Consider the following 25075-nt stretch of genomic DNA (forward strand, 5'->3'; position numbering starts at 1 on the left):
CACCTGGTGGCGGCGCAGGGGGCGGCCGGTTCCATCGGCTCGGGATCGCAGGGGGCGCCGTGAGGCGGGGCCGAGGCCGGAGCGCGAGCGGCACCGGGACGGACACCGAGCCCGGCGGGCCCGGCCGCCGCGCCATGCGAGCGGGCTGAGCCCGGAGCGCGGCCGGGGCACGAACCGAGCGGCCCGAGAGCGGCGGGGGCGGCGCCTCCGGTAGGTTGTGGGGCGCGGTGCCGGGCACCGGAACCGGCGGGGGGGGCGGCGGAGCCGGGGCAGGGCCCAGGCGGTGCGACGGGGGGAGCGGCACCGGGACCGGCACCGGGAGGGCGCTCCGGCGGGGCCCGGTGAGGTGTGAGCGCGGGCCGCACTCGGGGCTGTCGCCGTGTGGGCCGGGCCGGGCTCCGTGCTCGGGGAGCACCGGGCGGCGGGACGTGAGCGGGGACGGAGCGGGGCGGCCATGGCGGCTGTGCCGCGGGGTGGGTGCGCTGTGCTGCGGGTACGGCAGCTCCGTCCCGCAGGGCCCAGCGGTGCGATGCGGGCCGGGCCGTATGGAGGCCGCAGCGGGACGGCACCGAGCGGGGCGACCGCAGCACCGAGCGGCCTCGCTCCCTGTGCCGGCACCCGGAGCCAACGCGGCTCGGCCCGGGGCTGCACGGTGTGCGGTGCGCGGCTCCCGCATCCCGGAGCTGTGCGTGGGCTGGGGCCGGAGCCCCGGCAGCAGCAGCAGGAGGAGGAGGAGGAGGAGCGGCCGTGAGGGATCGGGCTGAGCCTGATGTCAGTGCGCTGCATGGCGGGTAATAATGCACGGTGCAGTGGAAATAATAAGGCCGGCTCAAAATACGGCGAATGCGGAGCGCAGCACCGGGCCTTTGTTGGCACCTTTGGGTGCTGCTTTGAAGGCAGCGGGAGCGGCTCCGTACCAACATTAGGACACGGGGAACCGCGGCCCGGCACGTCCCGGTGCTCGGATAAGGGGCAGCGGGACGTTGTCCTTAACCCCGGTGTGCGGGGTGGCTGCCCGGTGCTGCCCGTCCATCCCCGCTGTGCTCGGCTCGTGGAGCCCGGCACGGCCCGACTGAGGCCCCGCACTGCGATGGGGGTGGGCAGGAAGGGGAGGAAATAAATGGTGAGCGGAGCGCTCGGTACCGCTGCTCCGTTTGTTCCGCTTCTTGCAGGAGCTGAGAGCAGCCGCTGCTTTTTTGTCTGCCCGAGCTGGGCCTCGTCCCACTTGGCCGTGCTGCAGGAGGAGCGGTGCTGCACACAAGGCTGCGTTGCCTTTGGGGTCGGGGCCGTGTTTATGGGGCTCCCGCTGGTTGTCCCCTCGCTGCAGGGAGCAGCACGGCCCCATCTGGCTGCTGGGAGGGATGTTCCCACCGCCCCGACCTGATGTGCTGCACGGCTCCGCTCGGCGAGTGCAGAACAAAGAGCTGAGAGAGGAGACTTTGCAAATCCCCATTGATTTGCACAGTGGAAGCTGCTCGCTGTGTGTTTGTGTCTGCCTGCCTGGGACTGGGGCTCTGCGAGGGGAATTGATCAAGCTGTAAAACCCAAAGCCAGCTAATGAAATAGGGACTATGGATTTTTATTTTAAATGGAAGAGAGTTTAGGAGAGATTTAATTAGCGCTGGTTTATGGGCCTGTTACAGGAATGAAGTAACAGCCAGCAGGTAAAGCCTTGGCTTGTAGCATTGTATCCAGGTGTGCGCTGTTGAAGTCCTGTATTAGAGGCTGGGTGTGAAACAAAGCCATGGGATGCAGAGCGGGATGAGGTGATGTCCCACTGATCCCATCAGGTGTCCCAATGAATGTCCATGGGGCAGGAGCACACTGACATCATGGAGTGGTGTTGATGCAGGCTGGGCTCTTGAACCAAGGCTCTTCCTCCCCCAGATGTAGCACAGGCTCATCCTTGTCCATCAGAGGGTCCCATCTCCCCACGCTCACTGTTCCCTGTGCATCTCCAGCAGGCCACGGGCACCGAGCTCTTGCTGAAGCCTGCGTGTACCTGTGCATTGCGTGTGGGGTTTGTAAATGAGCGCTGCAGAGCGTTGGGATTTGCTGGGCTTAGATGTGTGTCCGACACCAGCGGTAAGGCTGTCACTACAGCCACTCCTACTGTGTGCATCCACTTGGCTGTCACGTGAGCCTGGCCGCGGGGCTTGGCTGGGCAGCCAGCACTGGTTATCGGCAGCAAAGCACGGAGCTGTTGGATGCTGTTGGGTTTTCATCTCTGAAGCCGGTTGCTGGCAGCACACGGCACCTTCCCGCTGTCCCTTGGCTCCCTGCGTGCAGCCCAGCTGTAGAGATGTGGCTCGTCACCTGCCTGGTGCTGGAGGGAACGTTGGCTGGATGGTTGGCTCAACCAGGTGTCCTAGAGCTGGGTGCTTTGGGAGGGCTCCCTGCTTGGCTGTGTGCGAGGCAGGAGCAAGGGGAGCACTGCCTACAGTGCTCTGGGAGCCTTATTTTTCCAATGGTGGCCTCAAGCTTGACCACATAGAGCAGAGGGGCTGGCCATGCTGTATGATGAGCTGCCTGCTCTGTGCTGATCCTGCCTCGAGGTGAGCTCAGGCTCCAGCACCTCGCTCTGTGGCTCAAGGAAGGGGGTTTGGCTTCACTTCTTCCTCCCCCAGCCATGCAGGCACAGATCCTGCTCCCCTCCAGCAGCTTTGCCTTTTCCCTGCTGTGCCGGTGCAGCTCCCCAGCTGCGTTTGCTTTTTGATCCAAGTGCTTTAGTTGCTTTTCTCTGTGTTGCCTGCGCTTTGGGCGAGCGGTGAACAATAAAAATGTGCCGGCGAGAGCTGGAGCAGAGGTCAGCCGGCTCCTGTGCCCCAGGCTGCTCTGTTGTCACTGCACGGTCGCGCTTTGTGCACAGGGGCTGTCAGCCTGGAAATCATGGTGCTGTTTTTTTCCCCCTCTTAAAACTATCCCCGGGCACTGGTGCGGGGTTTTCTGTGGGTGATGCACTGGGGAGGTATGGCAGCAAACTTCCTTCGTGCTTAAGGCAGCGGTCAGTGCTTGTTTAGGTGCATCTTGAAAGCAGAGCCCTGGCAAATTGTAAATCAAGGACAAAAGAGGGCAAATAGCAGCTGGAAATTGTCAATGTACCCGAGCTCCTTTCTGAAAATGATTGCTGCAGGTTGTTGGTGTCCCCACAGGCTGCCTAAAATGCAAAACAAAGCACCCAACCCAACTTCCTGACCGTCCCCCACGCTTTCAAGAGGTGTTTTGTTTTGAATTGCTTGCTGCCATCCATCGGCTCCTGGCTCTGTGTCCTTTTTGCCAGGTGCTGCTGCTAGAAGAGCAGTGTGAGCGATCCGGCCTGTGCCCAGCAGGCAGAGCAGCAGGGAGGTGTCTGGAGGCTGCCCCTGGTGCAGTGTGCTAGGCTGGGTGGGATGCTTGCAGAGGGTGAGGGATGCAGGCTGTAACCGTGCTCCCTTGGGTAGCTGTGCTCTGGGGGAGATGGGGTCTGTGCTTTAAGGCAGAGATGGATGAATGGAGAGTAAACACACGAAGGGCAAAGCAGCGAGGAGTCCTGAAGCGTTGTGCCCTGCAGAGGGAAGGAGTGGCAGGGCCTGGGGGCTGCCCAGGTGGCGGAGTAGGGATCAATGTGGAAGTGCTGGCTCTTCTCCACCTGCCCATGTACAGCTGAGCTGTGGGGCTGCCTGCAGCAGGATGGAAGGAGACGGAGGTGAGCATAGTTCACGGTGCTTGTAGCCATGGGACGGGGCCAGTACAGGCTGCTGAACACCTTCTGACAGCTGCTTGGGCTGGAGCACCCCATGGGCTGGCTGAGCTGGGTGCTTCCCATTGCTGCTTCCCATTGCTGCCTGCTGCTGAGCTACAGAGGTACCTGAACAGCTGCACCACAGCCTTCTGGTCATGCTGCTTAGGTCGTGCAGCTGTTTCTAGGGCAGATGAAGAAAGGTGGAGACATGTCTGCAGATTCCTGTCCTAAGGAAATGAAGGCTGCGCAAGCTTACTGTTTATTTGTGAGTCCTCTCTCTGCTTTGAACTTTCTGGCTGGTTTCAGTTAAGATCAGCAGCGCAGCATCTATTTCAAAGGTCTGGGAAGGAAGAGGCTGCTAGTTCTCCCTCTGCACTGCAGCTCAGCCTCGCTATTAGACATCAGAGAATCCACGTGGGAGAGAGATCGACAGGAAACTGGGTGTTATCAGTTCCGCTGCCTGTGCAGCTCCTCGCTCCTCATGTCAGCGTCTCCGTGCGTGTGGCTGGAGGCGTTTGATGGCAGTGCTGGCAGCCCGGGGGTGTGAGTGGGTGGTGTGCGATCGCAGCGAAGGCGTCCTTGCCTCCCCTGCCAGAGAGCTCAGCTCCAGCAAGGTGTGCAAAGAGGGGGGGGAGCTCCTCTCCCCAGCAGGAAAGCACCTCGCCGTGCAGCACCCGCTGATGTTGGGGTGTCCCACGTCACCTTGTCAGGTTTTGTACAGGGTGGGGATCCTCCTGCTGTCCCTCCCCAAATGTTGGGAACTCCTTGGTGCCTGGTGCTGGTTTCTTTTTGCTTGATTTGCAGGTGGTGGGAAGGGGGGGGGGGTCTCTCCTGGACTTGGGGAGGGTACGACTGGAAGCTGATGCCGTGCTGAGTGTTCAGGAGAGGCTGGGGGGGAGCCTGCTCCCAGTGGGAGTTTTCCTCATATCACTCCAATCGCCCCAGCTAATCCTGTGACAGACCTGACCTATATATGGGGCCAGGGAGGTGGCACGTCTGTAGCAGCAGATGGTGTCGCAAAGAGCCTGGGCTCAAGCGGGCTCCTATTGTGCTGACCTCTGGCTCTTGTGAGGAAGAGGATGGGCTGTGGGGTGCCTGAATTCAACCTGTACAGTTCTTTGTGACAAGAGCTGGGCATGTGCAGCCTTCACAGGTAGGAGCTTCACTGGAGGTGTCATTGGCTGATAGTGAAGGGCAGATGAATGGACTCAAGCCCTTGTCCTTGCCCAGAAGCACTGGCTAATGCTGTTGTCACTTGGGCTCCTTGTGTTCCTCCAGGCTTAAATCCACATCAGGATGCTGTCACACCAATAGTCAGAGTGGCCTTTTATATGGATGTCTTAGTGGCTGTGTGTCGTGCTGTGACCCTAAGACAGAACAGGGCAGGTGTGAGCTGAGCCACCTCCGTGTGCAGCCACAACCACTAGGCCTGGCCGGGCACAGGGCACAAGCACAGAGCTGCGTTCCATCTCCCCCCATTGTCCCGAGGACATCGATAGCTGCTGGCCGTGGGGGAGCTGGTGCTGCTGGAACACGCTGGGAGGGAGTGTGTGCACAGTTATCTGTCATCTAGGCCTCCGTGTGCTGTTTATGCAGTGTGTAGGACCAGGCTGTGTCCTGGCCACCTTGTTAATAGCACTGCTATCTCTGCCAGGAATTAGTGGCAAGCTCCAAGTGCCACCTCCCATCTCCCTCTTCATCCCTGGAGCCAACAGTGGGCACTGAGGGTGGTATCAGCTCCTGGGCTGTTCCCTTCTGGGCTGTCTGAGCAGAGTGACCCTGTCGCAGCTGTGCCCCCTGCCCAGCCATGGTGCTCAGTGCCCTGGGGAAGCCCTGGGGCTGCTGTGTGTGACTGGGGTGAGGAGGCGGCCATGAGAGGAGCCGTGTGCAGGATCCTCCCGGTGGTGACGATCCTTCTGAGCTGTGGAACCATGACCCCGGCTCTGTTTCCCTTTCGAAGGGCTGACGTTCCAATTCATTGGCTCCTTTTGGTTGTGAGCACGTTAAAGCCCAGCTGTCGGGCAGTGCTGTGTACAGCCATGACATAGCGCTGCCAGCTGCTGCCTCTCGTACCTGCTCGTTTCTCGTTGCCGTAAGGCGGCAGCCCGGCACGGATGCGGCTCCGGTTCCCGGTTCGGGCCGTGCTGCGCGGTGCCGGGGTGTCCCCGCTGTGCTGGGGGCTCCCGGTTGTGCTGTCGGTGTGTGCCGGGGGTTCTCCCGTTAGTTCCGTACTCAGTGCCGTGCTCCGTTCCCCGCCGCTCATCCCCCCGCTGTCGGCTCGGTTTCCCGTTCCCGCCCCGTCCCGCTTTGCCGCTGCCCCTCGTGGCGGCCCGGCCCCGCTCCAAGATGGCGGCGGAGCGTGACACGCCTGGTCACGTGGCTCTGGCGCCCGCTCTCTCCCCCCTCCCGCCATGCGCGCGCCCCCGGCCCCTCCGAGTGTTGTGGCTCGGGCCGGTGCCGCCGCGCCTTAAAGGGGCCGCACCCCCGTTCCCGCACCCGGCGGCGGCAGCTCCGGCCCGGCCGGCCCGAGCCGCGGGTAACAAAGAGACACCGGAAACGGCGGCGGCGGCGGCGGGGAGGGGGCCGGCAGGGCGGGAGGGAGAGGGGGGGGTAGGGGGGGGGGCGGCAGGCCCGGGCCCGGCGTCGGCGAACAAAGAGCGGCGGGAGGAGGCGGGGGCGACGCGGCGGCTCCACGAGCGCGGCCCCGTCCGGCGGTGCAGGTAGGGCCGGGGGCGGGGGGGGCGGCTCCGGGAGCGGGGCGGGGGCGGGCGCCGCCCCCCGACAGCCCCCAAATGCGGCGGGGACACCTGCCCCGGGGCGGCGCGGCGGGGCCCGGGGCCGCCTTTGTTATTGCTTTTGTTTGGCGCCGAGCACATGGCCCCGGAGCGGCCGCTCTTAAAGACACAGCTCCGCTGAGCCACGGCCCGGCCCCGCTCCGAGGGTCCGTGCGTGGGGGATGCGGCACTTGGGGCGGCGCCGTGACCCTGCGCTGCCGTGGGGACGGAGCCTGTGGGGGGGGGGGGGGGCGTGGGGCCGCGGCTCCCGGCAGATGGCACCGAGCGCCGCTAACTTTGTTCCCGTGCCCGGTGGCCGCCCAGCCCCGGCCGCGCGTGTCCGCCCACAGCGCGTCCCGGCTCGGGGCGCTGACCCCAGGGTGTCACGAACACGGCCCGTGTTCGTGGGGTGGTGAGCGGGGACACGGGGGGGACCCCGGAGCAGCGGTGAGGACGGACGGCGCACAGCTCTGCGCACCACGGCGGTGGGACCCGGTGGGATGCGGGCTGCTCCGGGGGCTCCTGCTGTGGCGGCTTTGTTTGAGCCCAAAAGAGAGATTGCTCTCAGCTTCACAAGCAGCATCCCGGGCTGGGCTGAGAGCAGCAGGAGACACTGCACGGCGTCAGGCTGTGACCCCTTGCAGTGACGCGGCCTTTTGTCCTTCTGGGGGCACCTCCAGCCTCCTGCTGTGCTGCTGCCGGGCTCAGGGCGCTGCACACTCAGCCTGTGCCCATGTACGTGCCCAGCACATGGAGGAAGGGCTGGAGCAGGCACTGTGCAGGGAGGTGGCCGCCAGCTGGGTCTGGGGACAGCTTTGAGGATGGAGCTGCTTGGGTCGGAACTTGTGCCACCTGGTGCTGCAGGGACACGGGGGGGTGTGGAGCTGGGGAATGAGCAGCCCCAGGAGTGGGCACCTCCTGGGAGTGATGGCACATTGCTGCATGGCAATTACATGGGGACACTGGCCCAGCTGGGTGCAGGGTGGTGGGACAGTGCCCCAGTGGCAGCTTGCAGAGGGTGCAGAGCAGACACACAGGAGCCCTGCAGGACAGAGCACTCCCAGAGCAGCACTGAAGCCCGCTTGGCTGCAGACACATTGGTAGTACCCAGTCCCATTAGCAGCTCAGGGCAGTGCTGCAGCCACCAGCCTGCTTTTCTCTGTGCCAAAAACATGTGCTTCTGTCTCACTCGGTGTCTGTGTCTTGCATGGGGAGGTCACACAGCACAGGGATGCTGCCTGGGTATCCGATGGGGGCTGGGCTCTGCTGTCTCCAGCCCCAGGAGTGGTGGTGGGCCCAGGTCTGGGTGCCAGGGGCAGTGGGCTGGGCGATGCTGGGGTCATGCTGCACTGTACATAGTGCTGCTGCCTGGAGTCAGCTCTACGCCTCTCCCCTATCCTGTATCAGGGAGGATCTGGGGCTCCTGTTTGTGCTCCAGCCCCGTGCTATCCTAGGGGATTATAGGCCATGACCCGCTGTTGTTCTGCAGGATCCAAGGTGCTGGTGTCTCGCCCTGCCTGGAGCCTGAGGTCCCGCGTGTCCATCCGCCTCCCGACGTCACCAATGCGACCATGGGAACTGGCAGTGAATAGGCGGCCTCCCTCTGCCCCTTTTAACCAACGTCGTTTCTCAGGGGGACCCTGCAGCAGCCCTGACCACCTCCGGCGAAGGTACGGGGCAGCACGGAGACCCAGTGGCCATCGTGCCTGTGTGGGGACACACTGTGGGTTGTACATCCTGCTGGGGCAACCGCCAGCACCTGGTGGGTTGGGGGAGCTCAGGGTGGGGAGCGTGGCCAAGGGGAACATCGTGGGGGTCCTGTGTTGAGGACGCAGGGTGGTGGCACACACAGGGCGAGTGGAGCTGGAGGTTGGCAGCCAGACGAGGAGCTCAGCCCTGATCATTGCACTGCTGGGCGCTGACCCTGCCCGGGGGTCACTCCTGCTCTGTTTCTCTCCTGCGGTGGCCCCGCAGCCCCCCTGTCCGGCGTCAGTGGGGACGACGCGACCGACCTCTGGCAACCCTGCTGGGCCAGGATGAGACCCAGCTGCACCCTGCCTTCCCCCAGCAGCCGCACATCCCTGTAGATGAGCCCCGCGCCTACGCTCTCCCCAGCACACCGCCACGAATGCTGCACCCGGCCGCTCACCCGCCCCACCAGAACCCATTCATGGTGGATCTTCATGACCAGGTAGGTGGCGCAGGAGCAGCCCTGGTGCTGAGACTGACCCTGCGCCTGTACCTTGGTGTCCAGAGCCAGCTCTATGACATGGTATGATGTATCCTGTGGTCCCCTTTGGTGCTGGTGGTGGGAGCCCATGTCACCTTGACTGCTGGTTATAAAGCGGGGTCCAAAGCTCACATGGAGCCCAGCAGGATGCTGCCTGTGTCCCAGTGCTGGTGCTTCGTGTCCTGCTGCTGCCCCTCCGGGATGGGGACAGCCCAGCTGGGGCCGTGTCCTCTGCCCACATCCTCTATGCCTTGTCCCCAGGTGCACCAGGGACCCGTCCCTCTCTCCTACACGGTCACCACCGTCACGACGCAAGGCTTCCCCATCCACACCAGCCAGCACATCCCTGGGTGCAGCACCCAGCAGCTCCCAGCATGCTCAGTGATGTTCAGTGGACAGCACTACCCGCTCTGCTGCCTCCCGCCCCCGGTGAGTCACGGTGGGATGCAGAAGGGGACACCTGGGGGTGACATTGCCCAAAGGCTGTTTGGGTGCCACCCTGGAGCGCAGGGGCTGTGGGCGTGGGGACCATTTGATGCTCTGAGGCCGGCAGCAGTGCCCCTGACCCCCATTTCTCTCCAAACCCTGCAGTTGATCCAGGCATGCGCCATGCAACAGCTCCCAGTCTCCTACCAGACGTTCCCTCCCATCATCTCCAGCGACCATTACATCCTGCACCCGCCCCCGCCGCCAGTGCCCCCCCACCAGCCGCCCCACATGGCTCCCTTGGGGCAGTTCGTGCCTCTCCAAGCCCAGCACCCACGAATGGTGAGTCGGGGTGGGACTGGGGAGGTGTTGGTGCTGCAGAGCCAGGCGTGGGGCCCTGGAACAGAGAGTGGGATCTCTGTGCGGCCCCCCAGGTGGGTGCAGTGCTAATGCCAGTGGATGAAACCTGGGACACACCTTCCAGCCTAACAGTTTCCCCTACAGCCTCTGCAGAGGATAGACAATGATGTGGACCTGCGAGGGGAGCAGCACCCCATCGCCGGCTTCACGTACCCCCCATCCCACCACGCTCCCACGCTCTCCCCCTCCGTGCCGCTGCATTACCTCCCCCACGATCCGCTGCACCAAGAGCTGCCATTCGGCGTGGTAAGTGCCCGTCCCGGTGCTGGGGGATGCAGGAGCTGTGGGCACGGCCCTGAGCCCTGCTCTCTCCCCACAGCCATACCCCCACATGATGCCCCGGCGGCTGAACACCCAGCGGTACCGGCTGCAGCAGGCACTGCCCCCCCCGCCGCCCCCTCCGCCGCCCCCTCCGTACTACCCGAGCTTCCTGCCCTATTTCCTGTGAGTACTGGGGTGGGGGGGATGTGGGAGGTGTGGGGCAGCCGTGGTGCTTCTGTCCCCATGGAGGAACCCTCGCTGAGGGCCCCCTCCTCCCTGCATGCAGCTCTATGCTTCCTGTGTCGCCAACGGCCGTGGGACCCACGATCAGCCTGGACCTGGATGTGGATGACGTGGAGATGGAGAACTACGAGGTGTGTGGCTCCGCCACCCCATGGGGTGACCCCGGCATTGCGGGGTGGCTCCAATGGGGCTGAGCCGTCCACGTCTCCCCGCAGGCATTACTGAACCTGGCCGAGCGGCTGGGGGAGGCCAAGCCACGGGGACTCACCAAAGCAGACATCGAGCACCTCCCGTCGTACCGCTTCAACCCCGAGAGCCACCAGTCCGAGCAGACCCTGTGAGCCAGCGGCGTGTGCGGGGCGGGGGGTGTTGGGTTGGAGGGGGGTTGGTGCTGGGTTTGGGCTCACTGCTGTCCCTCCCCAGGTGCGTCGTGTGCTTCAGTGACTTTGAGGCCCGGCAGCTGCTCCGCGTCCTGCCCTGCAACCACGAGTTCCACGCCAAGTGTGTCGACAAATGGTTAAAGGTGGGATGGGGCTGTGGACACCCCTGACCCCAGTGGGGTTTTGGTGGGCTTCGTTCCCTGCAGGGCTCTGCTTCACCGCCCCCTTCTCTCCTTGTTCCCCTGCAGGCAAACCGCACGTGCCCCATCTGCCGGGCGGACGCGTCGGAGGTGCAGCGTGATGCGGACTGAGGCCGGCGGGCGCCGAGCCGCACAATTCCTTACAGGATGAGGACGTCGTTCCAGGGGCGGGGGATGCTGCCGGGGCCTGGCCGTGCGCTTACCCCCCCCAGAGCCTCCTCGGACGTGGTGAGCGCTGAGCAGCCCGGGCTGCGGCCGTTCCTCCTCCTCCGCCGTGCACGGAGCCGCCGCAGGGTCTGAACGCTGTTGTGCTGGTGGCGGCCGCGTCCTCCGTGTCCTCCGCACTCCAAAGACGCTGTCGTCGCTCCATCACTCTGCAGGTCTTTGTACTCACTAGGAATTATTACCACCTCCCCCCGTTCCTCCATTTGTGTTGGTTTTAGGGTAGGTCGGTTTTAGTTCTTTTTTTCCCCTTCCTTTTCCTTTTCCCATCACATTTTGGTTCTGTGGCCGCTCTTCCCCTCGGCGGCAGGAGGAGAGCGGAGGGCGGCGGGGCTGGGGTCACTCTGCAGCGCTCCGAGTCCTTCCCAGGCGGGAGGAGGCCCCGGCCCCATCCCCAGCCCCGACCCCGCTCGGTCCGTGCTCTGCGGGGCGGCCGGGCCCGTTTCCCCCCGGGGCTCCCGAGCGCCTCGTCCTGCGGGCCGGGCTGCCCCGAGTCGTTTTGCATGATTAATTAGCGAGGAGGAGGAGGAGGATGAAGGGGGGGGGGGCGCAAGGAGGGGCTGCCCTCCCCGCGGTGCCGACGCCCGGGAGCCTCCGCGCGGCCCAATGTAAATGTTCACAATATGCATGCATGTCTGACCAGCTTGGAACGTGGTCTTGGCTACGTGTAGCCGGCTGTGGGGTGAGGGGGGTGGGGAGAGGGGTTTTTGTGCTCAGCTGATACTGCCATGCACTGTACTGCACATGTCCGCAACGCCTCTGCAGGACCGTCAGGCTTTCCGGGCCGTCCCCGCGGGGCGGGGCGGGGCGGCGGGGCTGGGCCCCGGCACGGCGAGATGCGGGAGGGCGGTGGGCACCGGGGGGCGGTGCGGGGCGGGTCGCTATTGGCCGGCTCCTTTTGCCTCCCTTTCTCGGCCACCCGTCTGCGGTCGAGGCCGCTCCGCCGGCACCGCTGGGCTCGGTGCCCCCTGGGCAGGATCCCGCCCCCCCCCCGTCCCTCAGTGACAGAACCAAAGGAGACCCACATCGCAACACGGAGACGCCCCCCCTGCCCCCCATGTCCCCCATGTCCCCCATGTCCCCTCCCGCCCTCGCGGTGCCCAGGGAGCCAGGAAAGCCTTACGGTCCTTTGACGGCGACTCGAAAGCTCACAGCTCGTGTGCTGCAGAATTTATTCCAATGAGCAGCTACAAGTATCATTTCAGAAGAGAAAAAAAATAAAAGCAGGAAAAAAAACAACAAAAAAAAGAAAAAAAAAAGAAAAAAAAAGAGAAAAAAAAATCCTAAAACAAAAACCCCAACAAAAAAAAAAATCCAAGAAACCAATTATTTAGGGTGTTTGTGATTGCTGACTGCGCTGTAGATACCACTGTTTACCAATGATTTCCTGTGGTGGGATAGTGGACTGTTTACTGTTCTATATACCAGTCCATGGGCCGACGGGCCCAGGACGTGTGTTCTGTGTTAGAAAGTTTTTATATATATATATATATATATATATATAAATATATATATATAATTTTTTTTGCTCTGTTACTTGCACATTTTACAGTTACCTCATTTTTTCCCCCCATGTATGTATTTGAAAAACAAAAACAAACAAAAAAAGGCTAATATATAGAAAAAAAAAACACAAAAAAGAAGAAAAAAAAAAGGTTCTTAAAGCTCTAAAAAGTGTTCGGTTTCGGTTTGTTTTTATGTTCGTTTGGTTTTATTTTTTCCTTCCATTCCATTGGAATCATCTTGGTTTTGTAGCATTTAACATTAACTAGTCTGTTGTATTATATATATGTGTATTATACTGATTGAAATTTTTAACAGATTTGTACTTTTTTTAAGATGAAAGTTGCTAGTTCTGCTTGACCAAGTAGTGCAATCATTATTTTTTTTAATGTCGTGGCTGATTTTGAGAGGGATATTCACTAATAAATGTATGATGTATACCAAGGCGCCGCGCCCGGCTCCTGTTGTGCTGTGGGCAGCCAGGGGTTGGGTTGGACTGGGTTGGGTTGGGCTCTAACTCCATCACCCCAACCTGCTTTTAAGGGGTAAGGGGGGGTTTGGCACCTAGAGCTGCTCCCACCATGGGCTGAAAGGAGCTGGTGGAGGAAGAGGAGGAAGGTCTGTCCGTGTTGAAGAGGACACAGAGTGCAGTGCTTAACGAGGGGGGTGCCCTCTTCTCCCCTGTGTGTCTCATAGAGGCTGCACTAAGTGTAACGCCACAGCCATCCATCCCAGAGTGAGAGAAGCCATGGGGGAAGGAAGAGGCCCCTGCTCCCTCTCCCCATGGCCAGCAGCTCCCCCAGCAAAGCCCGTCACATAGCAGGTTTAAACCCACCCCTCCATCTCTCTCTGCTGTCCTTACTCCCCTCTGCCCTCCCCAAGGACCCCCATCCCTCAGCAAACAATGGAAGCTCTCCCTTCTGCTCAGCCCAGGACAAGCTGGAGGCACCCCCATCCCATCCCACCCCACCTCCCCCTTGTTATGTATTATATCTGTCTTCAGCAGTTCTGCTGGCCCAATATAACCAACGAATCTTCAAAGCAGGCCAGAAATTGTGCAACCCCCCCCAGTGCTGTGAGCAGCAACCCCAGACCCGCAGCAGGATTCCCTCCACCGTGCCCTGTTCCAGCCGGGCAGCGCCGCAGTGTGTAAAGCAGAAAGCATCGCACGGACATGCTAGAGGCAGAGTTTATTACACTACGCAGGCTAAGAACCCTGGGCAAGGTCCCACACAGGTAAGAATCGAACCAGCTCTTTATCAAAAAAGTTAATACTATAGTCAACCCCGTTCTCCTTTGGTCATTACAAAGCAAGAGAAATATTAAAAGAAAAACTATTTATACAGAGAGGGAAGCTGAAGAGATTCTTGTCCAGCCCTTTCCCAAACCCCACTCCCAGCACATTCAGGTGCCCGGTCTTCTGGCTGGCAGGAGCAGCAGAGCATCAAATCCTCACAAGGTATCGGGTTGTCGGGGTTTTATTATTATTGTCATCAATAAAAGCAATAATTACCAAGAGCTGCCATTCCTGTTCCTCCCCTTGGAAGGGAGAGGGGCAACACGGGATCCCCTCCCTCTCTGCCCTCCGAGCGCAGGGGATGGCTGTGTACATGGGTGTGCCAGGACGTGCACACACTCCCTCTTGCCAGCGTGCACACGCAGCACAGCTGGCACAGGCGTCGTGGTCTCTGATCCCTCATTTGTACGCAGTCTTTTAAAAAAAAATATCGTATTATAATAATAATAATCTGAATTTTCTTTTCCAATTTGTGTCTTGTGGAAAAAAACAAACCAAACAAAAAAACAACAAAGAAAGTGTCAATCGTCCGTCAGGTCCTGCACAAAGAGGACTTCCGTGTGGCTGAGTCCGGCCTCCTGCAGCGTGGGGGGGTTGGGCCACTCCTCTGTAGGGAGGCAGGGCAGGACGCGGCGAGGGAAGTTGGCTTCGATCTGGAACTTCTCAGGGCTTTCTTTAAGGGAGAACAGGAAGTCGTGGATTACCTGGGAGAGAAGCACAGGGATAACTGCCAGCTGGGGAAGAGATGATGCAGCTGGAACGTAGCTGTGGTTGTAGCCCTCCATGTTATAGACACAACGCAGCCATGGTCTCAGCATGCATGGAACCAGACTCATCCTAGAATACCAACTCTGGCTCCTCCTATACTCCATATTGAACAGGGAGCAACGAGAGCTTTGCAGAAGAGTTTTGTTCCATCTTTTTCCATAATCTTTCTCTTCCAAATTGAAGAGATCAGATCCAAAGAAACCCTCCTTACCTCTAAGCAATATCAGTGGAACAAAAGGTTTGTCAAACCCCTTGTGGAACCTCTGAACCCAACCCACAATGAGAAGCAGCCTGTCAGCTGTGCCCCACGCTCACCGTCAGTGACTGCGTGAAGTGGAATCGCCGCTCCACTCTGGAATCGTTGGGCAGCTTGAAAATGATCTTAACGCTCTCTGGGTCATCAGGATGTGGCTCAGGAGGAAGACATTCCGACTTCCGCTCCTTCTCCTCCTGCAGCGTCTGCAAAGTACCAAGTAAGGAAGAAGAAGCAAAGGAGCAATGGGTGTGCACTGAGCTGACCTTGATGCTCGTCCCTTGCAGCACAGCTTCTCCAGGAGGCTCGGAGGATGCACAAGCCCCAAACAAGACCAGCAACTCCAGTCTGACTGGAAAATCCTACTGCAGACACTGCTCCTACACACCGCGAGCATCCAAGAAGAGCAGCCATCCAGCAGGCAGCCTGCACTCACCTGTCGCCGTCTCTCCTCTGCTAGTTTTTGCTGCTGCACTTCCTCCTCCTTTCTCTTCTTTCTCTCCCATTCTTCCTTCTTCTTACGTTCTTTTTCCTGGTCTGCACGCAAGGATGCCAAATAAGCCTCATCCTGTTGTTGCCTCAGTACTTGGGTTTGGTTCCTCTCTTCCCTACAAAGATGAGCAGGAAGTGATCAGGGTTAGCAGGCCCCACCAGTGAAGGCAAAGCAGGCCAACGGTACAGCCTCCAACTCTCAGGAGCACCAGGTAATAATTCATTTAGAGCACACAGAACCATGAGCAACCAGAAGGGAAGCTGAGTCCCTGCACTCCCTGGCACACAAACTCCTCCCCTAGGTTGAGTTGAGATTAACGGAACAAAAGATCTGTCACCCACTGCAGTCTGCCAGAACAGACAGATGCCACATAAGCAGTGGCTACAATTTCAGCATCACACTTTACACTGTTCATGGCTTTATCTCCATCACATTAACTCCTCGTTCATTTTAGAAGCCAGGAGCATCAAAACATGTTATAGGGTTATAGGATCCTCCACAGAGAAGGAGCAGGCAGGAAACCAGGTGCCGTCCTACAATGGAGTCTGCACATTATTCCTATGGAGCTATCAAGAACAGCAGCTCACATTAGCGAGGCAGCAGCAGCAATGCAGCAAATGCTGTTAGAATTCAGGACAGCCAATGTAGGCAGCACTGCTCAAAAGGAAGCTGGCTGCAAACACCAGCTCTCCTCCAACTCCTTCCCTCCTGCTTGGCTTCTGCTGCCTATTTCCAACCCTCACCTACAGCTCCAGCACAACACAGGTTTGCTCCAGCTGCATATAACAGTAGAACAGTCAGCCTCACCTGTCAGTAACAGGCCTGTATGGGCAACACATCAGACTCCCCAGCTACCGGGTCTCCTGAATTTATAGACCAGTGGTTCCATTGGGAAGAGGAGAGATCATGTACTGTGTTACTGATCAGGAGACACTGATCTACGTGTCTACACATAGCATCTGGAGGGAGGAATGGGGCAGAGCAGAGCCTGCCTCTCTACGATCAGCATTATTATTAAGCTCAGGTTCTGTCACACCTTTCCAGGCGTTCAGACACCAGGTATGTCTGGTTGGCATCCATGATGAACATCAGTTGATTAATAAGGTCATCAGCCTGGATGAGGCCTTCTAGCCGCCCAACTACAGTCATCCTGCGATCCTTCAGCATGATCACAGCCAGGAATGGATACGTGTTCTCCCGCAGAGCCTGGGAAACTGGAAGACAGGCACAATCGTTATCCCTTCCAGAAGGATCAGCAAAGGGGCACAGCACAAATGTTTTCATCACAACGGCCTGGGAGAGCAGATTCCAGAGCCACTATCTCTTCCAAAGCAGAAAAAGCCACAGGTTTCCTTTTGTCAACTGAAAACTGATAAATGAGCAGAACAAGGAGGTGGCTTGGAACACAGACAGCAAGGGGACGGGAAAAACAAAACCAACAAACACCAAAACAACCAACTTTCAAGCTCTAAAAAGTTTCTTGAATGTAAACAAGAAATATATTGCTCTGAATGGACACTCAAAATGGGACAAGAAGCTCTGGGTTTAGCTGCAGGAAGTAAAACACGGGGAAACACTTGCTGGTATTAAGGATGGCTGCGCTCTGGAAGACACTGCAATGGGGAAGATTGTTCATCAAAGGCATTTTAGAACAAAATTAGATAATCTCTGCCAGAGACAGACCGTCCTGAAACAGGGGATGGGCAGGTTAGGGGGGTTCTAAGTTCACACCCACTAACTCCCATTAACAAGCCACTGAGAGCAGCTTAAACACCTGTAGTTAAATACACGCAATTAGGACTGCCCAGAAACACATGGAACAGTTGAGGTTGAGAGTAGTAAGTATTCCTCTGCAATTAACTAGGCCCTATGAGATATCACACCAAACCAGCATGTAGTTTCCCATGCAGTCTTGTGACGTGCTCATCTTCTTGCACAGAAACCAGCAGAGCGTTTCAAACACATGAATCTGTCAAAGAGCATCTGGCCTGTCCCAGAGATCACAGGGTATAGGTAAAGCTGAGGAGGGACACACTCACCTCTGTATCCCTCTGGTTTATTGGTTGAGCAAGCCCAGAAGAGCATTCTAGTGTTTATGAGGGCAACCACCTCAGGTACGCACAGCGTATTGCTGGTGGATGAGAAGAGATGATGTGAGTAAATTTGCACTTAAGGTCCAAGGACAACAGTTTGGAAAACATTCCTACCTACCGGCAGAATTCATCCGTGTCTTGGTGGTCATCTCCATGAAGGTAAACCAACAGGAAGCGCAGCTCCCGCTTGGCATCGTTCAGTGCCTTGGCATAAAAACAGAGAACGTAAAGTTACAGGGTCCCTAAGGGAAAACAGCACCCACAAGACTTGTGTGAAACAACCTGGCAGCGTTCACCTGGGCCATTTCTCTGCCAATAACCGGTTTTAATGAGGCATCAAACGGAGGATGAACATACCAGACCTTCCAACTCAACCCTCATTTAAGAGGACAACAACTATGCTCTTCCACATTCCTTTTGGGATGTGGCTTTGGAGAATGTTGAACTCAGAGCTGGGTACACAGCTATGCAAGCTGACACCCCTGCACCTCCCCACCAGGCTGAGCTGGCAGCAAACAACCCTCCTTCATGCCTCAGACTCACAGCAGGTAAGAATGAACCTTCCACTAGAGCCTGTACAGGATGCAGCCATCACACCACATCAAATGAAAATGTTACATTTAAGAAAAACAAAGAGGCCAACTCAATAACGCTGCGGGCTCCAACGAAACAAACTCAGCAACAAAACTTTCTGCATATAAAATCTGCGGATTCCACCCACCCAGGAGCACTTCTTAACAAGGCCACATAATAAGTGTACAACAAACTCCTTGTTTCGCTGGTATTTAGTTTTGGTAGCCTAACCATTCCATGGTTATTTAAGTTTGGATTCCAGGCAAGACAGAGGGGCCTAGAAGAGCTGTGGAGGCAGAAAGCTCCATCATTGTGCAGCATGGAACAGACAGACACCACTTTCTTCTTTGGCACTTGGGAAGCAATGCGGATCCAACTGCCTGCTGGAATGCTCAGCAGGAGGCCCCTTCTCTTGGCCAGGCTGAGAGAAGCTGCAGAAGAGGCAGCACCCATGGGGACATCCTTCCTTACCAGTGAGCACTACCAGCCCAGATCTAACATTTGGAACTCTCACCTCATGTTATTTCTTGAGCAGCTCCCTCTGTCAACATTGAGGCCTTGCACCAAATTCTGGAGTTACATTATGATACAAGCCCAGGCAGCCAATCCCAATTTGGTGAACAGAAGGACAGATTCTGGCACACCACATCAGTTTACAAAAACAAAGACAGGATTACAAAGAATAGCTGTTGGCTACAGAGCCATACAGACGGTCGAGGAACAGTCAGAGCAGCTTTGCTTTCCAACTTTGCAGGCTTGGCATGTTAACAAGCCTGGCAGACACTGGTTTTCTAATACACTTGTTCACTAACTCTCCCAGTGCCCTGCTGAAGAGTTTGGAGACAAAACACTGGACTTCAAGAAGTGGTTTTGCCATGTAGGCTCCGATACCATGTGGTAAAATCCCCACTCTTCATCTCCCCCACATCTACACACTGACATGTAACACTGACCTGGCTGTAAGTTCCCTGGTAGAAGACAGGGTGTATCCTCCCATATTTTTCCTCAAACATATGAATAAATGAAATAATGTCACCCACTGGGTCAGTAACCCGACTACGAGGATCAGGACGTATAAAACGCAGAGCAAACCTAGGAAGGAAGCAAAGCACACTGGAAATTCAGCTCAATGACTTTCTGAAAAACAGGTTTTCTTTTCCACAAACAATCACTGGCATTCATAAGAAGGAAAAACCACAGTTGAGTCCCTTGAATGTTTATAATTCAAATTGCACTACCTGCTCCAAAAGAACACAATTGCAACAGAAAGGCCCCCAGATTAGCACAGGTTCAACTGGAGCCTGGCCCAGCAGGACAGACTTTGACACCACCTTTTGTCTCCCTTTTGCACTCAAACTGAAAACCCACGTGGAGTTGAAATTCCACTTCAATATTTCACTTTCTGAGCCACAAAGCATTATTTTCTTTTTCCTGCAGCACATTTTCTCTCTTGCCAGTGTAGGTGCTTAACAACACTGCATATTAAGTCAGCTGAGCAAACAAACAAACGGAAATGCTCATCTGTCATTAGAGTTAAAAAGATCCAAGTGATAGAGGTAGGGCCAGATCTAAGTGTGCCTTGATGCAATCGATACATGAGTCAGCAGAAAAAAATGCTTACCTAAATATATCAAGTAATGTGTAATAGGTAAAACGGAATGGAAGCATTATGAAGTAGTAACCCCATCCTAAAAGGCCCTGCAATTACAAAAGAAAGAATTAGAACATCGTCACCAATCCAGCACCGAACCAGTAGAAATAGAGAAGTATACACCAGCATCAAGCACACAGAGAGAACAGAGGCTCAAATCATCACACACATACACACAAAACCAACCTCAGCAACACTTTATGGCTTTGGAGAGGTTAAAATTTAAGTGATTAATATGTTTTACCAAGAATTCAAAGTAATGCTTCTGAAAACTGGCGTGACTGCTTCACTAAGCAATGGCTTCACACTCAGTAGTTTTCTTAACTGTACAGAGTGATTAAGAGCCCACAAAGGGCCCATGAAATATGTTCATGACACATGAATACAAATAACTGGAACTTGAGAATTTGAGCTTTTTATGGGGTCTGAAAAGAGAGATAATCACTGCCATCACGAGCGGATAATTCTTCATCCCAACAGAACCTACCAACAGGGAAGACATCCTATGACATGAGAAAGGCTGTCTCATTGTGAATTACACAACAGAGAAAATGGCTACAGAAATAACAGAGGCTGAAGGAATTGCTCTATGTTTTGTTTTTAGAAGACAAAATACTCAGAAAGGAGGTAACAGCTTGTAAAGAAAACAATTCCTTTCCCTATTTGTATGTCCTGTTGTTCACAGAGCAAACAAAGAGACAAGACAAAATCCACTCTAAGATAACTTACCCTTGGCTGTGGCCTTGAAACAACATAGCTGTAGATCCTGTGGTCTGCTGTATTGACCTGCAGCGGTCGAGATGGGGGTGGGTTAAAGACACTTGGGACACCTTCTTGCTCATTTAACCGGTCCTGTACAGCTGCCTTTAAGACAAGAAAGAGCAAAGAAACATTTCAGGCAATTAAGGGTACAGAATGTGTGAATATTTTGGATGCATTTACCCACAGACCCAGAGCATTCCAACTCAGTACAAACTGGAAACAGCAGCACCCATTTCTTTGTGGAAAACCTTCTACATGACAGCCTACATCTGCACACTATGGGGAAGAACAAAGCAGCAGACAAGAGACCGCAGCTCTAAGAACTCTCCAGCAGCATCACAATACTTTTATAGCAAGTTACTAATGTACATGCAGGGGCTAACAGGTTAAGTGTTACCATGAGGAAGCCCTCTCCCATCCCAAAGCTCATGTGAAGCTGTACCTCTATATTCCAGTTGTGCTGCTCCAGCGTGTGACGACATTGGTCCATGGACTCTATGCCAGTCAAGTCCTAAAGAAGGAGAGTAAAAGCAACTGAGTGCCAGGGAAGCCTGTTGTACAGCACAGCTTTTCTGCAGGATGCAGATGGTGATGTCTGTGAACACAAGGCAGTAACTTGATATACATCCTCATGTGCAATCTCTATTACATCTTGTGCTCCTATTAGCTGTTCACATTCCCTTTTACTTCCACTTGTCATTTTCCTGATTTCTTGCTTCACTTTAAAGCCTCCGAAGCCATCTCGACAAGCTGACTATATAAGAATGCACTGAATCAGGATTTGCTGGAGGACTGTGTATATATTCCCACTGTTTCTCCTATTCAAGTATTTAACACCAAGTGACACTATGGACAAATGACCTATTCAGTGTCGGAGCTCAGTTCTAACTTTAAGCATTTCCTGGCCACTTTCACAATATCTGAACAGATCTCTACCTTCTACTGGGCAGAAACCATTCTGTTGGACAGAGCTGGGCTGTTTGACTCACTGAGCTTCCCAGAGACTTCCATGAGGTGAACTTCAGTCCTTCCTGGCCATCACTATAGCACTACTGCCGTGCTGATGGTGTGTCTGATCTCACAAGCTCCTAAAATGGCACAACTCCACAGGAGTGCAGCTCCACATCTTGATATGTATGTTCTCAACATGAAACAGAAGCAACAAAGCCACCCAAATCCCACTCTTCTGATCAGCAAAGCCGCATCACGAAACACTGCAGGGCAGGAGCGAGAAATCCCCTGTGTAAGGGCAACTAAGAGCTCAGCACCTTTTGGAATGTTGCTTTGATATGCTCTGTGAGACAGAAGGATGTTCTGGAAGATGTGGGCTGTTCAGAACAACCTGCATACACTACAACAACAGCACGAAGACAGTTTAACTGCCAATTCACACAAAGCTTCATGGTAGATGCTGATACTGGTCATTCACACTTAACCACTGTTAACCCTTTTCTCTGCAGTACCTTCTACTGTTACTGTGTCAGCACAGCAGGGGATGAGAGACTTGAAACTTATTTGCTACCCATATCCATATACAATATCTTATAGTTGAAAATAAAGCAAATCCCATTGAATTAGTGCTCTCATACAGAAACCTCTATACAAGTGTAGGTCTAAGCCTGAGATAATGGATAATAATATTCAGAAGACAAAACACCGTGTCCAACAGAAGACAGGGAAGTTCAGCATTACCTTCTCAAACACCCCTCAAACACTGCCCCAAAATACACCACAGCTGCTGCTGGGTATCATTCTTTCTGTCTATCACCATTGAGACACTGCTCAGAAGCCCAAAACCTCCTTAATCCTGGAGTAGTGAAAAGCGCAACTCTACACTTCAAAGACCAAAGGGATCCCCTGGATGGACAAAGGTTGTATGCTGGGCTTACGAAATCCTCTCCCTCTGCAGATATGGTCCTATGTTGAAACGCTGCACAAAAGATGCAAATCCACCTGGCACTGCTCTTAATTCCCAACCCCTGAGAAATCCCACAAAATCCCATTTCCAATGGTAAGGAATATCTGACTTCAAGCAGCAAAATAGCCTTTAGCAGAAGAGTTTCTCTGTGCATATTACAGCAAATGTGTTTATGAAAGTTTTGATCGATACACGATGCACTGAGTGCTAAAGATCTCTGGAGTGTCTTATTTCCCCCTTCCTCTTTGAAGAGGTTTTCAGCCTCGAGTGTTTGATTTTCCCCAGCTGTTTTTACCAAAGTTTTTACCATAACACATCACATAAACATCAGCAGAGTTAATGCAAAGTATGTATGTGTAAGGGAAACTGTTGATCACAGCCTGAACCTCTGATTAACCATCTGAGGTAAGTGATGGGTCAGCTGTGGGAGCACAGGTGAAGGTAATTGAGCTGTATTCCCAATAGGGCTGTAGCCTGGCTGCACCTCCCCTAGATCCCATTTAAGGGCTGACCACCACTAAGGCCTGATCTCTTTCTGGAGATTGCTCACATGTGGAGTTTTGCAGTGAGCCTTGGCATCGGGAGCATCCATCCCTACTGTGAGCCTCAGCATCGGTGAGTGTTTGTTGTTTATCTTCTTTTCTGCATAACCTCTGCTTATCTGTCAACTTTACAATTGTACAATTACAACTGGACAGTGTGTAAATTGTACAATTGTGTATTTAAACAGTACAATAACCCAGCTGACTCAGGCCAGAAGCAGGCATCTATTTCTCTACCCTGGAAACAGTGATTTCCAGCACAAGGGCACAGTTCTTCCTCCACACTTTCCTTTTGGCTCCTAAATGTAACATTACAGAGGGCCTCCTACTATTGCTCTCATCTTTGCTGCCTCACGCTCTTCTCTCCATTCCTTATGCTTTACTCACGTTGCTGTAGCACGCCTTCTGTGGAAGTACAGAGCTCTGCCACCACAGAACGCTGCACAAATGACAACAACAGTGTGTTACAGTGTTCCTTTGCGCAGCTCTATGCTTCCTTGAAGAGTGGTAATGCCTGAAAGGTTTACAAGCTAACAGGAGCAGTGCTGTGCAGTAGCATACAGATGACTTTTAGCAAGACAACCATCCTCCCCAGACAGCAGGTGCTACTTAATACACAGTCAAGCTAAAGAAAAAAAGAGTCCCCAGATAAGCCAGCCATTGCACAGCCCCAGGGAAAAGCCTGCACAACCTAAGAGATGGGGGAGCAGGATGCTGGTGTTGAAGCCTTCTGTACTGCATCTCTCACACCAGGCTCCACACAGTCTAATAACTACCCATTTTATCCCCTCTGCAGCCCAAGTGTTTCACCCTCTTCAAACTGGGGCTCAACAGGAAGCTGGGCTAAAATATGGAACCTCCTCCCAAGCCCACAGTCTGCTCTCCATGGTAATACCAGGTACAAGGAGGAAATGCATGGGATTCTTTCAGTTCACAGCTGCCCACAGGGCTTTGAAAATAGCAACAGGGAAACTGATGAGTGCAGCTGGTCCTATCTGTCCAGATTCAGCAGGTTAAGCGCTGTGATGTCTTATTGCATAAGCTTCCCTCCAGCTTGTTTTGCTTCTATACATGAAGCACAAAGCAAAAGCTTAAGCCTCATACGCTTACCAGGGAAACAGTAATACCAAGAAAGTAATTGCTGATGCTCTTGCACCTTATTTGTCTGTAAATTAATAAATTAAGACTGTCCAACATGCTAAATCTGGGGTAGATATTTAGACAGGATCTCTATACTGAGAAAGACTTGAATTTAAGGTTATAGAAAAATGCTGCAGTAGATTCAGGAGTTTTTTCAACCCTCATGGCTCTAAGATAAAGGTTGGGAAAGTGTCAGGAATGATGAGGAGCATTTGCACCTAAATCAAGCCAAGGAAAGCAGGGCTGGATGCCTCCAAGGACCCTTTAAAATACAGGTACCTACTGAGATAATATCCTTAAATGACAAATATATATATATATATATATATTTTCCTTATTTATTTAAGACTGCAGTCCACATGACACCATATAATGCCTTACAACTGAAAAAACAAACCCTAGACACCTGAAGGCAATTCTCGTTGTCTGACAACACAACAGGTGAATTACTTTTCCCCCGAGCAGCCGCAGCAGTTCAGCTTTAGGGCAGTTTTCACCCCAACAAACACATCTGTCAGTTGCCTCTTTTGGGTCCCCTGCAGAGCAGAGGTTGGGACTAGCTCACGTCATGCAGTGGGATGAGATCACCGCAATCCCCAGCGGACAGCACCACACTGGATGTGTGAGATACGGCTGGTTCATGGGCTGGACTCCATAGAAACTCACGGACTAATTGACTGTGCCAGGAAGGCCTCGTCACTCCCCGCTATGAACAAAGGGCCGTTTGCAGCTCACCTGATTCAAACGGCCGGGCCTGTGTTCACTCAGCGCTCATTTCCTGCCTTGCTAACGAAGCACTGAGGGCACAGCCCTGAACAAAGCCCCGGACTAACACATCCCCAATGGAGTCTCACACTTGTCCCGTACCGAACACCGGGACACCGAGCACAGGCCGCTCCCCTCTCGCCTCCAGCCCAGCCTGGGCCCCGCACCCCGGTACAGCCGCACTCTCTCCAGGCAGGGCCCGTATGAACCCCCAGCCCTAACGCAGGCCGGCAGCAGCCCGGAGGCGGCAGGACGGGCCGGTGTCCCCTGCACAGCACCTGGAATTGTAGCAGCTTCTCGGTCTGTTCCGCCGTCAGCTCCCGCTCCTCAGGCGCCGCCATTTTCCTCCGCCTCTGACCCGCCGCTCCGTCACCCACCGGAAGTGACGCAGCCCGCTCGCACTTCCGCTCGGCTGAGCGGCCGGCTGCCGTTCGTCGATC

At 55.1% G+C, this 25075-nt stretch overlaps 2 protein-coding genes across 9 annotated transcripts; one reads left to right on the top strand and one right to left on the bottom strand.

Moving 5' to 3' along the window:
• The first annotated feature begins 8 nt into the window (after window positions 1-8).
• RNF44 (ring finger protein 44) lies at window positions 9-12100 on the top strand. Of its 7 annotated transcripts, none has more exons than XM_032447457.2 (11): window positions 9-210; window positions 7985-8165; window positions 8470-8686; window positions 8987-9154; window positions 9317-9493; window positions 9656-9817; window positions 9891-10015; window positions 10119-10206; window positions 10291-10412; window positions 10499-10598; window positions 10704-12100. In XM_032447457.2, exons 2-11 carry the CDS (start codon window positions 8059-8061, stop codon window positions 10764-10766), a joined length of 1329 nt encoding a protein of 442 aa, XP_032303348.2. In that variant the 5' UTR covers window positions 9-210; window positions 7985-8058; the 3' UTR covers window positions 10767-12100. The 7 variants fall into 7 exon arrangements, with proteins under 7 accessions (XP_032303348.2, XP_032303349.2, XP_032303351.2 ...); XM_032447458.2 differs by lacking the exon at window positions 9-210 and adding an exon at window positions 219-341; XM_032447460.2 differs by lacking the exon at window positions 9-210 and adding an exon at window positions 311-346.
• Window positions 12101-13555: 1455 nt separating this feature from the next.
• Window positions 13556-24995, bottom strand: FAF2 (Fas associated factor family member 2). Of its 2 annotated transcripts, none has more exons than XM_015876107.3 (11): window positions 24914-24995; window positions 20713-20781; window positions 20238-20372; window positions 19479-19555; window positions 18811-18949; window positions 17403-17488; window positions 17231-17322; window positions 16228-16405; window positions 15135-15306; window positions 14761-14904; window positions 13556-14381 (listed from the first exon to the last, which is right to left on the bottom strand). In XM_015876107.3, exons 1-11 carry the CDS (start codon window positions 24974-24976, stop codon window positions 14199-14201), a joined length of 1338 nt encoding a protein of 445 aa, XP_015731593.1. In that variant the 5' UTR covers window positions 24977-24995; the 3' UTR covers window positions 13556-14198. The 2 variants fall into 2 exon arrangements, with proteins under 2 accessions (XP_015731593.1, XP_085375403.1); XM_085519277.1 differs by having other exon boundaries at window positions 20713-20865.
• Window positions 24996-25075: the final 80 nt, after the last annotated feature.

The sequence above is a fragment of the Coturnix japonica genome, chromosome 18, assembly GCF_054131305.1.
Source record: "Coturnix japonica strain WE chromosome 18, WE-NBRP24, whole genome shotgun sequence".
Taxonomy (NCBI): Eukaryota; Metazoa; Chordata; class Aves; order Galliformes; family Phasianidae; genus Coturnix; species Coturnix japonica.